The 17712-nt window shown below is 37.0% G+C and overlaps 1 protein-coding gene across 7 annotated transcripts in view; it reads left to right on the top strand.

The window, feature by feature from the left end:
* The window catches only part of CECR2 (CECR2 histone acetyl-lysine reader), a 173864-nt gene that overhangs the window by 115432 nt on the left and 40720 nt on the right, over positions 1 to 17712 (top strand). For all 7 annotated transcript variants that reach the window (XM_038576255.1, XM_038576257.1, XM_038576259.1 and 4 more), the window contains exons 3-6: positions 12311 to 12494; positions 13676 to 13815; positions 14780 to 14884; positions 17287 to 17336. In XM_038576255.1, the coding sequence (XP_038432183.1) occupies positions 12311 to 12494; positions 13676 to 13815; positions 14780 to 14884; positions 17287 to 17336 (479 nt within the window). The remainder of the gene's footprint in view (positions 1 to 12310; positions 12495 to 13675; positions 13816 to 14779; positions 14885 to 17286; positions 17337 to 17712) is intronic.

Genomic DNA, 17712 nt, shown 5'->3' with positions numbered 1-17712 from the left:
TTTCAAGAACTCTTATTTAATCCTTATAATAACCTAAAATAAATTCATTTCTCATCTTTTAAGGTTGAGATATTTGAGGCACAGAAAGGTTAAATAACTTGTCCAAGATTATACAGCTGGTAATTAATAGAGGACAAATTTGTTCCCTAGCAGTGTAATCCTAGATCTCCAGCTCTTACCCACAGTTCTTTGCTATGAACAAAAGAGGATTTTGGAGCACCTGGGCGGCTCAGTCAGTTAAGTGTCTGCCTTGGGCTCAGGTCCTGATCCCAGAGTGCCAGGATTGAAACCCACATTGTGCTCCCCACTCAGCGAGTGGTCTGCTTCTCCCTCTGCTCTTCACCCCACTTGAACACATTCTCTCTCTCTCAAATTTTTTTTTCTCTCAAATTTTTGATACAGTAATGTGTTTTTTTGTTAACTCATTAACCTACTCTAGCAGCCCACTTTATATCTTAAGATTACTATCTTCTTAAGTATTCATGATTCTAAATGATTATTTTGAGATATTTATGGTGTCTGTAATGTGATATGAAAATACCTGATTTCTTTCGACAAAAAAATACACATACTACTATTTTTTCCTCCCCTACATTCGTAATTGAACAGAATGTAAAGTTTCAGTTATAGACTGGTTAAAAGTTGGTATTTTCTCAGCCAGGATCATGAACCACCTGACTTGTATCTGTGGACCTTTCCTTTAAGAGGTTTTTCAAATTTCAAACTAATTTGCAATTCAGAATTAGTGTCTTAGAAGTAAAAGGAACTTATAATCATTTAGTACAGTGTTTTTTTTTTTTTTTTAACCTGTGAGGAGACAGAGTAGCAAAACTGTATCTAAATTACTGGACTCTCATTTCATGTTCCGTCATGCACTGTTGTGATGTTTGCTCTCACAGATGTTTAAACATTTTCTGGGTAGCACAGTGGGATTCAGTTGCAAGTCTTCGGTTTGGCCTGGTATGATTTATATTTTTTAGAAATTTATTGTGCCTGAGGGACATTTAGAATAAAGTCTCAGTTCAAAAGTTTTTCAGGAATTTTTTAAATTTTGTTACCAAGGAAGAATGGTCATGTCCATCATCTGCAGGGGATATGTTCCAAGACCCCCCATAGATGCCTGAAACTCAACAGTATTGAACCTATTGAGCGCACGCGCTCTCTCTCTCTCTCTCTCTCTCTGTATATATATATATATATATATGCTATTTTTTCTTTATGTACTTATGATAAAGTTTAACAAATTAGGCACAGTAAAAACAAATTTAAATAAATCCTTTAAGCACAGTAAGAGACTCAACAGTAACAATAAAATAGAGCAATTATAACAGTCTACTGTGATAAAAAGTGTGTGAATATGCACACACAACACATGCGCTCTCTCAAAATGTCTTTACTCACCTTTCTTACAGTGATGATTTGAGATGATAAAATGCCTACATAATGAAATGAGTAATGTAGCATTAGGCTACTGTTGATAAGTCAGAAAGGGGATCATCTGCTTGGACCTCAGGTAACTCAAAACTTTGGTATGTGAAATCGCAAAGATAGGCCTACTACCTCTGAATGGGTGCTGGATGTAGCAGTTGGACTCCCAGGAGGGTCGCTGGAATTCTGTGGGATCCTCTATGCCTTTGTATGATCCCTTCCCCTCCCTCGCCTTTGGGTAGGATATGCTCCTAACCAATAGAATTTGGGAACACTGATAGGATGTCACTTCCCTTGCTATTTTATACTGCATGGGACTCCATTTCACTATCAGATGCTGTAGAGACTCTTACTGCTTTTATAAAGTAAGCAACCATGTTGGGAAAGCTCACATGGTTTGGAACTGCAGAAGCCTCTAGCAGTGGAGGGTCGGCCATATCACAGCCACAACACATCCACGTAACCATGGATAAATCAGGCCAGAAAAAAATGTTGAGCAAATAAAGCAATTCATAGAAATATATGGACCAGTGATTTTGTTTCTGTAAAGGTAAAACAAGGAAAACTAAATGAGGATAGATATATTTGGGAAACACATAAAGAAAAGGAAGGGCCCCTGGGTGGCATAGTCCCTTAAGCCAACTCTTGGTTTGGGCTGAGGTCATGATCTCAGGGTCCCGGGATTGAACCCTACCTTGGGTTCTGTGCTCGGCAGGGAATCTGCTTCTCTCGCACTCTCTTACAGTTCTCTCAAAAATAAGTTTGGTTAAAAAAGAAAAAGAAAAATCAAGGCAATGATTAATACAGTTTAGGAAAGTGATTCTAAAAAAAAAAAGAAAGGAAAGTGATTCTACCTGAGGAAGGGAGACTCCTATAGCTTAGGGATAAGCATAAATGATAATAACCTGTAACGTAGTAATTCCCAATGCTCAGGGAGTATTAGAATCGATCAGAGGACTTGTTAAAAGACAGCTTGCTGGCCCTGCCACTAATTCAGTAGGTTGGGATGAGGCTGAGAACTTGCATACATTACAAGTTTCAGATGATGCTGACCATCGTTGAAGATCCACTAATCTAAGAAACTGCTAATTTTCTGGGGTTTTTTGTTTTTGTTTAATATTTTATTTACTTATTCATGAGAGAGAGGCAGGGACACAGGCTGAGGGAGAAGCAGGCTCCATGCAGGGAGCCCAATGTGTGGTACTTGATCCCTGATCTCGGAATCACGACCTGAGCGGAAGGCAGACGCTCAACCACTGAGCCACACAGGTGTCCCCAATTTTCTGTTTTCTTAAACTTGATGGCAGATGGGTTCTTTGTTTTGTCTTTGCAGTTTCTTTGCTGATTTACCCCCTCCTTATGTAAACTTAAAAGGAGAGTAACAGACTTTGTGTTGGTAACATACTTTTTGGCTTTCGAAACACTCCATACCTGTGTTATTCTCCTTGGAATTGCAATCCTAGCCAATTGGTTTTATGGGCCTGTATCAATAAGAATACTGTAGGCATTTAAAGTGACTCATCAGCTGGTTTCTCTCAGCAGCACTTTTTTTTTTTCTTCATTGGCAAGTAACCTAACCTAATTGAGCATGGGATTGGAAATCAGGAACTTCTGGTTTGCTCTTAACTGTCAAAGTGGAGATAGGATTGCATCAAACGGTGTCTTGAGCAGTGGTTTAAGCCCTATAAAAATATCCTCTATTAAATATTCATTGTGATGATGTTTAACACCAAATGATTTATTTCCCTTTTATCACTTTTAGGAAAGTGCTTATTTGGTTACCTTGACTAATCTGTGCTTCAGTGTGGTCTTTTTTCACTTTCTTGTGGCTTCCCTCAAAGGAGAAACTCATAAAATCATAAATTTTACTTCTCAGTATAAATTACGTACCTAACATTCTATAATAGCTTCTCTAAAGACTCTTAAACATTTAGTATTTGGGAGTCCCATCTGCCCTCTATAGAAATATATATCTTTTTGGAAATTACAGTACTTAAAGTACTTCTGTGAAATGATTTTGTTTAAACTCATCTTTATTAAGATATTATTTAGATACAATAAAATTCACACAATTTAAGTGTACAGACTTTTTTTTTTTTTTTGGACAAATGAATACACCATGATATCTTCTTTTTTTTTTTTCATGATATCATCTTCTTGAAGATAATAGGACATTTCCATCCCTGCAGAAGGTACCCTTTGCCATTAAATCTTTCCTACTCCTCTACATTGCAGCCCACACAATCACTGTCCTGATATTTGTCACTGTAGATTGTTTTATTTTAACTCTTTCCAGAATTTTATATGAATGGGGTCATACAGTATGTACTTTTGTGTTCATGTGATATTCATTGATACTGCTGTTTTTATCAGTAGTTTGTTTTTTTGGGCAAGCGAGTCTTAAATTGTATTCCAGTGAAGAAATATATCACAATTTATCTGTCCACTAATTGATGGACTTGTATGTTGCTTCCAGTTTGGATCTCTAAATCAGCTATGAACATTTGCATACAGATATTTTTGTGAGCATATATTTTCATTTTTCTTGGGAATTGCTGGGTCATAAGAGTATAGTTAAGAAACTGCCAGACTATTATCTAAGTATTTGTGAAACGTCTATATTCCTACTAACAACATATGAACAGTCCGTTGTGCCACAACATTTGTTTTTAACTTTAACCAGTTTTTAATTTTACTGAGTCTAACATGTATAATGTAGTAGCTCTTTGTGGTTTTAATTTGCACTTCCCTGATGGCTAGATATATAATGAGTTATGAATATTTTCTCCTGGCTTGCCTTTCCATTTGTTTTACAGTGTATTTTTGAGAAATGGAAAGTTTTTGTTTTGTTAAAGTCTAATTTATCAGTTTTTTTCTAGTATGTTTCATACTTTTTCTTTCCTAAGAAATCAGGACCTACCTATATCAAGAATTTTTTTCTTCTAGGTGTTCTTTTAATTTTAGCTTTTTGCAGTTGACATGATGATGCTTTTTTTTTTTTTTTTTTTTTTCCCAAAGATTTTATTTATTCATAGAGACAGAGAAGCAGAGAGAGAGGCAGGCTCCATGCAGGGAGCCAGGGAGCCTGACCTGGGACTTAATCCCTGGTCTTCAGGATCACACCCTGGGCTGCAGGCGGCGCTAAACTGATGCGCCACCAGGGCTGCCCTTATGATACATTTTGAGTTAATATTTGTATTGGATGTGAAGTAGAAAGTTGATATTCCTTTTTTTTTCCCTTATGAGTATCATATATATATATTCAACACATTTCTGGACTCTGCCATATTCCTTTGATCTGTATGTCTTATATTTATACAAATACCAGATTTTCTTGAAATTAGTGAATTCTCTAACTTTGAGCAGGGGTGTTTTTTCATTGTTTTGACTGTTCTAAGTTTTTGCATTTCCATATAAATTTTAAAACAGCACGTTAATTTCTTGGGAGGAAAAAGGCATCTTGCTAGAGACCAGTAGACATTTTTAGCAACATTGAATCCCCCTGTCCTTGAACATGATACATAGGTTTCTCCATTTGTTTATCTTCTTTAATTTCAGTAATGTTTTGTAGGTTTCACTGTGAAAATACTTTCCATTTGCTTCCAAGTAGTTTATATTTTTGATGATTTTGTAAGTGGAATTACATAAAAATTGTTATTTATTTATGTATTTATTTATTGTAAAAGCATGCGGGTGCTGGCACATGAGTTGGGAGGAGGTGCAAAGGGAAAGAAACTTAAAGCATACTCTGTCCTCAGTGCAGAGCCCAACATGGGGCTCATCTCTCCACCTATGAGATCATGACCTTAGAGGAAACCAAGAGTTGGGCACTTAACCAACTGTGAGCCATCCGATGGCCCCCCCAATTTTTATTTTCTGTTTGTTTCTCTTCTATATAAAATGCAATTGGTTTTTGTGCATTAACCATGTTTTTATAAGCTTTACTTTCTTATTTTGGAAAGTGAGAGTGGAGGAAAGGAGCTGAGGGAGAGAATCTCAAGCAAACACCCTGCTAAGCTTGGAGCCTGCTGCAGGGCTGTATCTCACCACCCATGAGATGATCATCATCTTCTTCTCCTCCTCCTCCCTCCTCCTCCCTCCTCCTCCCTCCAGCTTTTGATTATTATTGATTCACTTTCTTTAATACATGAAGGCTGTTCAGGTGTTCTATTTCTTAAGTCCTTTTTGGTAAGTTATTTTGCATTTTTTTAGGAATTTGTCTATTTTATCTGAGTTTTAAAATTTATTTCCATGATGCTGTTCATAATATTCTACTATCATTTTTTTTTTTTTTTTTTAAGATCATATTTATTAATTCATGAGAGACACAGGCAGAGTGAGAAGCAGGCTCCATGCAGGGAGCCTGATGTGGGACTTGATCCCGGGACTCCAGGATCACACCCAGAGCCTCAAAGGCAGATGCTCAACCGCTGAGCCACCCAGGCATCCCATTTCCTATCCTTTTAACGTCTGTTTGATTTGCAGTGATATCTCCACTTTTCATTCCTGATATTCTAACTTGTTTTTCTCTCCCTCTTTATTCTGCAGGTTTATCAACTTTGCTTTGTTGTTGTTGTTGTTGTTGTTGTTGTTATAGCACAACTTATATATTTCAAATGGACAAAAAATTAGTATTGTTTACAGTATCTTAAGATGAATTGCCTTTGAATGGGAGCTTCCTTTCCAGTACTTTTGAGGTCTATAAGATATCTAGCAAATGTACTACTGTGGAAAATGACTGCCTAAATCAAATGGGGCTGGGGAAGGGCCTGTGGTTTCTCTTTGTTTAATTGCTGACCTTCAGGCAGTCTAAACATGAAAACTTGGGGAAAAAAATACTTTCTTTAGACATTATTAGGTGCCAGAGCTTTTGCAGGACAACTTAGATGCTTTGTGAATTCTGCCATTTTGCTAGCACTGATATGGCTCTTGGGTCCACCACTCCATTAGAACTATTAAGTCCATTCATATCAATTTTTGTTACAAATCTTACAATGGGGGGTGCTTCTGGGTATTTAAGTCCACATTCTATTTTAAGGCTGTATATTCAGTTTTCATAAATTGGCCAAACCCGTGGTGGCTGTGTCTTGCATCACAAGACAACAACAGTTTATCAACTTTTCAAACATTTATTAAAGAACCAATGTTTTATTTGACCTGTTGCTTGTTTTCCATTTTATTGATTTATTTTTAGTTCCTTCTATTTACTTTGGCATTATAGCTTGCTCTTCTTTTTCTTCAATCACAATACTGTTTTTGAGACTTTTTGCCCTTTCAGTACAGGTATTTAAATTAGCTGTAACTTTGCTTTTATTTTAAGTCCCAGGTTATGGTTTAGCATAGTGAACATTTCATATGCAATTGAGAAGAAAATACTGCAGTTTTTGGGTATAGTATTCTGTAAATGTCAATTAGATCATGTTATAGTAATTTTGAGATCTGTGTTCTTGGTACTGCTTTTGTCTACTTGCTATATTAATTAATGAGAAAGATGTTAAAAATATCTGTCTATATTTGTGGATTGTTTCTCCCTTCTGTCATGATTTTTTCTGTGAATTCTGAGGTTCTGTTGTTAATGCATGCCTGTAGCTTTGTTATGTATTCCTGGTGAATTGACCTTTTGTCTTCTTTAAACTACTTTGTTATTAATGCTTATTCTGCCTAATACATCATTTTCTGTCCTTCTGTTTATCTTTTTATATTTAAGTTGTATCTATTGATGATATCCTATAGTTGGTCTTGTTTTTTTTTTTTTTTCTACTCAGTCTGGTAATTTCTACCTTTTAGTTGGGATATTTAATCCATTTACATCTAATGCAATTTTTGGTAAGGTTGGTTTTCTACTTGTTCCTCTGAGTGTTGTGGGTTTTTTTTTTTTTTTTGTATAAATGTACAATTCATTAGTTTTTAGTATAGTCACAAAACTGTGTAATCATCACCACTATCCAGAGCATTTTTATCATTCCCAAAAGATAGCTCATACCTGTGTTAGTCAATCACCATTTCCTCCAGTCTCTAATCCTAGGCAAACACTGATCTATTTCTATATTTTTTCCTGTTTTAGATATCTGTTATAAGGGTAATCATACAATATTTTCCTTTTTGTGTCTGGCGTCTTACCTAGTGTGTGTTCAAGGCTCATCTGTGTTGTAGCATGAATCAAATACTTCATTTCTTTTTATGGCTGAGAAATATTCTCTTGTTTAGATAGATGTTTTATTTATCCTTCAGTTCGTGGACATTTCCACTGTTTCGGTTTTTTGGCTATTGTAAATTATGCTATATATATATATATATATATACACCTTTGTGTATACATTTTTGTATGGATGTATGTTTTCATTTCTCTCTTTTTTTTTTTTTAATTTTTATTTATTTATGATAGTCACAGAGAGAGAAAGAGAGAGAGGCAGAGACATAGGCAGAGGGAGAAGCAGGCTCCATGCACCGGAAGCCCGATGTGGGATTCGATCCCGGGTCTCCAGGATCACGCCCTGGGCCAAAGGCAGGCGCCAAACCGCTGCGCCACCCAGGGATCCCTGTTTTCATTTCTCTTAAGTGTATACCTAGGAGTGGAATGGTTCAGTCATGTGGTTATTCTGTGTTTAACTTTTTGAGTAACTTGCCAGACTTTCCAGAGTGGCTATACCATTTCACATTCCCACTGACAGTGTATAGGGGTTCCAATTTCTCCACATCCTCGTCTTGTTATTATCTTTCTTTTAGTTTTCATTCTCCTCATGGGTGTGAAGTGATATTTCGTTTGGTTTATGTTTTCAAATGACTGATGGATGGTGTTGAGCATCTTTTCTTGTTCCTTCTGATTTTGTTCCTCTTTTGACCTGTAAGTGCTTTCTTTTGGGGTTGTTTTTGTTAGTACTTCACTTCATTTTCTCTGTTGGTTTTGTGTGTATGTGTATTGTAGTGGTTCTGGAGCTAGCAGTGTATACATCCTTAAATTAATCAGAAGCTATTCAGGTTTTTTTTTTTTTTTTTTTTTTTTTTTAAGATTTATTTAAGAGAGAACATGTGAGCACTAGCAGGGAGAGAGAATCTCCGACAGACTTCACAAGCCTCATGCAGGGTTCAATTTCACAACCATGAGATCATGACCTGAGCTGAAATTAAAAGTCCACCACTCAGTGGACAGAGCCACTGAGGCACCCCAACTATTCAGAATTCTTCTTGTACTTTTTCACATCTTACACCTGGCACTAAAGTTTTCCTACTTTATGCCAGTAGCATTTAGGGTCCCATGTGGCTTCCATTTAAAAAAGTATTTCATCTTTTTAAGGATGATTACATATTGATTTCCAGTTGACTTTTGTTACTTTCCTGTTACCAAAATAAACATTCATGAACATCTATAAAATCTATATTATATACATGTTTCTCTGCTAAAAGATATATTTTGTATTTTAGTCCTATTTTCCTTTAACTTAAAATTACCCTGATTTTTAACGTATCCTGGTTGTTACGTTGATTGTTGTCCTGGTTGTTATATTGATTTTAGAATATGTTGGGCACAGGAGCCACTATATGGCTCTAAAGAAATCATGCTATTAAAATTTTTTTGTTCTGGGTCTTTTTCTGACCTAGAATAAACACTTTGGGGGCAGCCCTGGTGACTCAGCAGCTTAGCCCTGTCTTCAGCCCAGGGCCTGATCCTGGAGACCTGGGATCAAGTCCCATGTCCTCCCTGCATGGAGCCTGCTTCTCCCTCTGCCTGTGTCTCTGCCTCTGTGTGTGTGTGTGTGTGTGTGTGTGTGTGTGTGTGTTTGTATTTGTCATGAATAGATAAATAAAATCTTTAAAAAAAATAAACACTTTGAGATGTCTTTATAAAGCCTTTTACTTGTTGCTTTTTTTTTTTTTTTAACTTGTGCTTTACTTGGAACCCAAACCTTTCTCTCACTTCAGTGCTCGTGTACTCATGTGGTTTAACTGTTTCCATGTATTTCATCTGCTTTACGAACAGTTGTAGCCAGTAGAAGGAATGTAATTTCTTCATTTAGGTCTCCATTGTGCTATGCATGTTGACATATCTTAATTGTTCCCCTGCAAGTAGACTGTCTCCAAGAACAAACAAATGCCTCAAAGAACCCAAGAATCTTCTTTCATCTGCATCATTTAACGTAGGTTGGAGATATTAAACTTTGTTGTTATCCTCAAGAGCTCTGCCTGCTCCAGGCAGCCCAGGCAGCTGAGACTCGTGTTAATGTATTTTACTGAGGTCGGCCTTGTTAACATTGGCCTTACCAGCAGAAGCATGTACTATCTGAAGCATATTGCTGGGGTTTTAAGAAATAGCTAATTTTGGGAGTCTGGAAAGGTGATAATCACATATTCTCTCTTTCGTGCACAAGTTATAATAAGGAAAAGAGTGATATTTAAGAGAATTTGGAACTTTTTCAGACAAGAAACAAAGTGAAACGGGTTGTGTTCATAACCTTTGGTTAGTTTGATCTTTCTGTTAACCACATTCTATTGAGACATTTCATTGTAATTAAGAATAATTTCAGAAAGATGAGAGATGTTTAAGTCATTAAGAGAGAATTGCACTGAGTTGCATAGATGAATGTCAGGAATGTTCCAGCAGTCGTCAGCAGCATAGTGCCCCTATACTCCTCTTCCTTCAAGTAGCAAAATCTGAAAGTGTACACAGAATTGTGTGTGTTCTTATTTCAGGCTGAGAGAGTATATGGTCTTAATCAGATTCTTAAAGAGCTTTATGTCATATAGAAGATTAAGAACCACCAAGTAGAAGATGTTAGCCTGATTTTTGGCTTCCTGCAGCCAAAAATTTTTATTTCAAATGCCCTTAGAAGTTTTTTCCCCATTTGAATTTCTAATGCTTAAAGTCAGGGATATAGCTATGCAAGAAAAATGAATTATCTCAAATTCTAAGCCCTAAAGTATCTCTTGGTAAGGTGGTATGGAGATATCTTAAGAAAATCTTTAGCAAAAGCAATGTAATTTAAACTGAGTAGGATAATAGTGCTATTGGAAAGGAATCTCAAACATGCACTTCTCTGAGACAAGAAGAGGCTTTCAGACAGATTGTAGGCACAAAGAACAGCACTGTTTGTACACATTCAGTGTTTGCAGGACTGGTATGCTGGTCGTCTTTGCCTCACACTGGAACTAGAACTTTCTCTGTCCCTAGCCTGGCCCATCCTGTTTACTGCCACATCTCCCAGCAAAACTGCCATTCTAAAAATTATCTCAATATCATAGATTCCATATTTTACTGCCGGAAAAGCATGCCTTGTTGTTTGGGGCAATTTGATGCACATTAGAAATTCTAGGAAGCCTGTGGTAAAGGGATTTATTACCAACGAGCGATTGTCCTCTTCATACTCCTTGCTACTAAAAAACAATTTTAAAAACATACTCTGTTTTCTTTTTTTTTTTCTCCTCATAGGGAGCAATACCTTTTTTTTTTTTTTTTAAGATTTTATTTATTTATTCATGAGAGACACAGAGAGACACAGGTACAGGCAGAGGGAGAAGCAGGCTCCATGCAGGGTGCCTGATGCGGAACTCCATCCTGGGTCTCCAGGTTCACACCCTGGGCTGAAGGCGGTGCCAAACCCCTGAGCCACCCGGGCTGCCTCCCCCCCCCCCCCCCCCCCCCGTTTTATTTTCAAGTTCACCATTGCCACACTATATGCTTTTGACTACCTGTTTGAACTACTTTTTGCCCAGCTCTCCTTCCTGAAGGGGGCAGCACCAGCTTCACCGGCAATGGAGAGAAGCAGCTAGTCCAAACCCTCTAAGGTTCCAGGCAGGTATTCATATGCTAGTGCTCATTCTTTGAATGTGAATGCTGCAATTAGATCACATTTGTGAGAGCCTTGATATTCAGAGGTATTATGTTGCATTTTGATAAGCTCACATGTTCACATTTTCCCCAGTTGATGTATCAATAGTGAGGAAATCGTTTTTTCTCTCTTTGAAAAGCAAAATGTTTAATTTCTTATTTGCCTAAGCCCCTTTGACTTTATTTCATGAATATTTCCTCTGACTTTTCTACAACTATAACTACCACAGATTGTCAGTCAACATGGTTCATGCCTCGTTTTAAAATTACATTGACATATATAATATATAGCTTCTTTAGAGTTCCTTGCTTAGTGAGGGGGAAAAAAAATTAAATCACACAGTAGGTGAAATTGTATCCAGATTCATTAATAGTTGAAAGATAGAATAACCATCTAACAACTAAACAGCTCTTTATTATATTATATACAAGGCACTTTTGGGTACCAATCAAAATGAAGTTGTAGAATTGCTAGTCCTACTAATCAGAAAAATTTAAGTTGACATCAAACTGTCTCAAATGTTTCCTATAGAAAACTTTTCAAAATGTAGAATACAGTATTTTTTAATAAGCCTTAGAGTTTATGTAACGGGATATAAAATTATAGTTGTGTGTATTGGAGTAGCTGCTTATAATCGAGACAGCTTTTTTCAGCCTTTCCTTCTTAACCTGAAATATAACTAATTAGGCTAGGCAAACATTGAGTTTTTTTGTTTGCTATCTCAATTGTGGACCTAATTTTGAAATGCTATCCATTCATAAACTTTTATCTATTCATCAGAACATGCTGTTGGTGGCTTAAGGTAAAGTAACCTATTCTGTGAGGAAACCCTCTTAACATATTTATCTTTTGGAATTTCACAACATACGGTCCAGGTAGGTATTATAACAACATGAGGCTTCAGTAAGGAGCTTTCAGATCCTTTCTATTACTGCTTTTTTATTTCCTGCTTTCTATTTAAGATTTGTCAGCTGTCAAACCATCAGTTCTCTCCACCTTTCCCACTCATCCTCTGTATTTTATATTAATATATGTTTGTGTTTGGGGCCATTTGGTAGGCCTCAGACATTCCACAGTTACTTAGAGGACATCATCAACTACCGCTGGGAGCTTGAAGAAGGGAAACCCAACCCTCTGAGAGAAGCCAGTTTCCAAGACCTGCCCCTTCGAACTCGTGTGGAAATCCTGCACCGCCTCTGTGATTATCGGCTAGATGCAGATGATGTGTTTGATCTTCTCAAGGTGCTTAACTAGAAAGCCCTTTTCCTAGAGTACAAAAAGCCAGCAATCAGGATATAAAATTTGAAGATGTTAGGAAAAGCCAGAGTTTGGCTCTTGTTACTAGTCTTGGGACTCTTAATTGACAATGAAAATGTAGCCAAATGAATCCAAACCATACATTTAGATAGATGACTGTGCATTATTTTGGTTTAATTCCTAATTTGGTTTTGTCTTCCCTTACATGGCTGAGTTCCAGCTGACAAAGGACAGTCAGAGGCACCTATTTATTCTGTCAACAGCCAAAATTGGCAACTAAATTAGCCACTGAATTTTATTTCCCAAGATCTGAAATTTGATTTAGCATGATGGTAATATTTATTGAAAACTACAAAGACTTTATATGATATGTGAGTGAGGTTCATCCCTACTAGATACATATGTACATACATACATACACACATGTTACAAAACATATGTTAGAGAAGGAAGATGTAGAGATCTTCCCCCCCTTTATTCTACTGTTATCTGTTTTAGAAGTCTATCTCAGAGGGAGGGCATGGGCTATTATTGCTTTTCACTCATAGGGAGGTCAGTTTCTAATCCTGTTCAGTCAGAAATGATTAAATGTGTTGATGACTTCTCAGTTCAGCCCTGCTCATGGACATGGTATAAAATCATTGTGCAATTTAAGCATAGTCTTATCTGAACTCAAGTTCTTGAATAGCAGTGTGAAGGCCAAAATAGGTCAGACCCTGGGGTAAATTGCAAGCTGTATTGCTGGATCTCAGTTATAATAAGAGGTTACTGTAGGTTACGATGGACTTTCAATAGAGGCTCATGTGGGACAAAGCTTTTACAAGATTGGATTCTACTCTGTTGTGATTGTCTTTTCTTTTGTGGATGCACACTTAAGTCCAAACCAAATATATAATATGTTTACAAAAATTCCTTTTTGTTGTTTTGTTGGTGAAATGTGGGCAGTGATAGGAATAGGAAATGTTAGAAATATTTCCATATCCTACTTCAAAGAAGGTACTGCTTCCCATTCTTTCTGTGTTTCATATGCCCTGATTTTTACATAAGATGCTTAGGCATTTTAGAATATGAGGTATAGCTGACTGTAAATTTTGAATCCTCGTTTTAGTTGTCCCCTGTTTTGTTTCTTATTTCCCTAAACCTCTTTTCCCTATTCTTCTACCAAGGGTCTGGATGCAGACAGTCTCCGTGTGGAACCATTGGGCGAAGACAGTTCCGGAGCACTCTATTGGTATTTCTATGGAACACGAATGTATAAGGAGGACCCGGTTCAAGGAAAATCCAATGGAGAACTCACGTTGAGCAGGTATAATCTTTGAGGCCAGCACTGTGATAGCTACTGTATAAAATGTGAAAAAAAAGGAATACGTCTTGGGGATCCCTGGATGGCTCAGCAGTTTAGTGCCTGCCTTCGGCCCAGGGCGTGAGATCCTGTAGTCCCGGGATCCAGTCCCACATCGGGCTCCCTGCATGGAGCCTGCTTCTCCCTCTGCCTGTGTCTCTGCCTCTCTCTCTCTCTCTCTCTCTCTGTCTCTCATTAATGAATAAATTAAAAATCTTTCTAAAAAATGAATACATCAGAATTCTGCAGCACACATTTTTTTTCTTATGAAGGATTAGATGTAACAATGTGCCTGTCAAGAGTTGGCAAGGAGTTACTGCATACAAAAATTAAAAGGAATTCATAACACAGCTTCTGCTATTAGTGGTGAAAGATACTGCTGTTTGTGATGAGGTTCTTGATTTGAGGTGCCTGTGGAGTTTCACTGCCATAACACAGGCCACTCTCTACAGCAAGACGCCAGTAGTACAGTCACTTCCCAGTGGCAGTTGTCCTTTTGTAATGGGTTGAGAACTCCATTTTTCTACTAGAATTAATGATCTGCTACATCAGTGTAGGACCAGGAAGGCCTTAAAGGATGCCTGAAATGTGACCCTTATTCGATGCTTCCTAGGTGAGGAAGAACCACAGAATGACACTATTGTCTTGTTTTATTTAAACTTCATTATTCCTGGGAGCACTGTTAACTATTAGGGAAGTGTTAGTTCATACTCAGATTTTAATATTATAAAGTGTCAGTGTTTGACTGCACATTCTAATAAAAGAGGAGAGAAGATAGAGAGTCATCCTGCTCTTTCCCAGTGACCACTGCATTTAATCCTTTTTTGGTGAACTCATGACTAGAAAAACTGTAGCTAATAGTTTTAAAAGCATATGTAACACATCAATTCTATTACAGAACATTTTGATTTAATATACTATTTTTTAGGGAAAGTGAAGGACAAAAAAGTGTCTCCATTGTTCCTGGGAAAACAGGAAAAAGAAGAGGAAGACCCCCAAAACGTAAGAAACTTCAGGAGGAGATTATAGTGAGGTAAGATATCTGTGTTAGTCTGTGCCAGTCATAAACCCACATGCTTATTAGAAGGGGCCTTAATTTCACTTTTCCTTTCATCCCTGATTCTCCCTTATGCCATTTGAAGAATATGGGACTTAGATTATGGAAACCTGGGTCCAAATCCTCCTGAAATGAGCTAATGTGCAATCAGTGAAGCCCTATCTCTATGACCTACCCTCTCTAAGCCTATTCTTTTATTGGACAATAGGGATACTAGTAAAAATAAAGATTAGGTTGAACAAGATAATAAATATGGCAGTGTAACAGACTGAAAACTGCATGACCCACTGGAAGTGCTCAGTATGTATTAACTTTTAAAATTGGTTGTACCACACATTTTTTCAGAGGAATATAGAGCAAGTTATTCTAATTAACCACTGACTAATATTCAGCATTTTACCAGGATTACATACAAGTTTAGGAGTTAATTCTTTCCCTATAAGGAGATTTTAGTAGCAAATATGCATTAGTATGTTTAGAATACAATTTCTTACAATATGGAACAGATAAGATTTTAAACATTTTTATACTCTTTATTTTATATTTAATTTTAGCAAGGAAAAAGTTTCTGTTACATTTGGGAAATTTTATTTTATGCATAATGATCTTTTAGGAAATTCCGCCACATTAATCTTAATATAAGAATTTTAAAAACCTGGGACACCTGTGTGGCTCAGAGGTTAAGCGTCTGCCTTTGGCTTGGCGCAAGATCCCAGAGTCCCAGGATCAAGTCCCACATTGGGCTATCTGCATGGAGCCTGCTTCTCCTCCCTCTGCCTATGTCTCTGCCTCTCTGTGTGTGTCTCTCATGAATAACTAAATTATCTTTAAAGAAAAAAAAAGGAATTTTGAAAACCTGACCCAAACTGTAAATACACTTTCTGTAAGGATCAGATTTATCATTAGATTTATCAAGTTAGATTATATTCTTAAAATTTCTAGTAAAAGAACAGACTGATTTTTTCTTCTAACTTGTAGAACTACTAAATAATCTAAATGTATAAAGCAGGCCAGATTTCTTGTTGTTGCTGATTAACTACTAAGAAGTATTGATTTCTAGCCATCAGATTATAAATGAATCAATCAGGATTTGTTTGTTTTAAATCTAAGAATCAGTGTTCCACTTAACTTTCCAGAAATCAGTTTTGTGAGAAACACTCTATAATCATGTTCAATACACAGGACACCTGTTGCAGAATTTTGTTGACAATCTACAGTTTCTTATAGATTCAGAAAACTGTTTTATAACGGTCTCCATTTGCCTGTTAAGTACTAACAATTAGGATGCCTTAGCAATGGGATATGGAATCATTTTAACAAGCGTATGTGGACTTGTACTACCCTCTACTGGTGATTTTATTCTTTAAAACTCTGTATCCAGTACAGTATTTAAATATTTTTTATTAGGGATGCCTGGGTGGCTCAGCGGTTGGGCATCTGCCTTTGGCTCAGGGCATGATTCCAGAGTGCTAGGATGGAGTCCCACATTGGGCTCCCTGCATGGATCCTGCTTCTTCCTCTACCTGTGTCTCTGCTTCTCTGTGTCTCTCAAGAATAAGTAAATAGAATTTTAAAAATAGATAAATATTTTTTAATTAAATAAAAATTAAAATTTGGTTCCTCGGTCATGCCACATTTCGGGTACTTTGCCACATGTGGCTCATGGCTGCCATGTTGGACAGTGACACTACAGAACATTTTCATTTTCACAGGACATTCTATGGAACAGTAATTGAAAACAAATATCCACAGAGAATGACCTACATGTTTCAGGGTTACAAAGAACAATGATACTTCACACTATTGCGCTGAACACATTTGTACTTTACAATTTAATCTTCAACATACCTGTATTGTAGGCATTATTTTTAGCTCATTTTACAGTAAAGTTAATTAATTTTCCAAGGCCACATGGTAAGAAGCAAGCCTTAATAGGGGCAGTCTGACATTTGAGCCTGTGTTCTTAATCTCTGCCTTATAGAAGATGAAATTGAATATGCCTTACCTTCAGTATAGCCCTGATCAGGGAGGAGGACATTAGATTCCCTAGTTTGGAGCGAGGAGGAGGGATTTAATTGTTAACACTTAACTCCTCTGTTTGATTTCCCAAAAAAAAAATGTTTTAAAAAACTTAGTATTTTCCTGTTATATAGGATGTTCTCATTACATAGGGTTCATATATATCAGTCTTTCCCCTCTATACCAGCACACATACATCAAGGTGTGCCATTACTCAGTTATTCTTCCCCTTAATTTTATCCTCTACAGATGTACACACTCCTTATATTACATTAATTGGGTCTAACTTGTAAGGGGAGCACAGAACAATTTTAGACACGTCTTTGTTTTAATTGGTGTCTCCTTTCCCTGTGTTTCAGTGAAAAGCAGGAAGAAAACTCCTTGGCATCTGAGCCACAGACAAAAAATGGTAATGACTTTTGTTGGAATTTAGAAAAGACTAAGTAAATATGATTGATTTATATTATGATGGTAACTCATTTTCCCGAGTTCTGCAGAGCAGTTAAGATGAATGCAGTATAGCCTCACTGGTCTCCATGCCCTTCCTCAGTTCTCTTCATCACAATTCTCCTGTGCCCATCTCTCCATCTCATGGATAACTGGAGATCTTCACTTGTGCCCTCTAACCTGGCACAGTGGAATGGACACCAAACATTTGAATGAATGAGCGAGTTCTCAAAGAGCTGTCTTTTTTAATGTAAAATGCTGTATAAGGAAATCTGTTGGTTTCCTAACCTATATTTCAGTTCTGTGATCCAAATTGCATAAAACTGGGAGGGGTGGTA

Source organism: Canis lupus, chromosome 27 (assembly GCF_011100685.1).
Source record: "Canis lupus familiaris isolate Mischka breed German Shepherd chromosome 27, alternate assembly UU_Cfam_GSD_1.0, whole genome shotgun sequence".
Lineage (NCBI taxonomy): Eukaryota > Metazoa > Chordata > Mammalia > Carnivora > Canidae > Canis > Canis lupus.
Note: the sequence above shows the minus strand (reverse complement) of the source record. Positions and strands in the feature narration are given on the sequence as shown.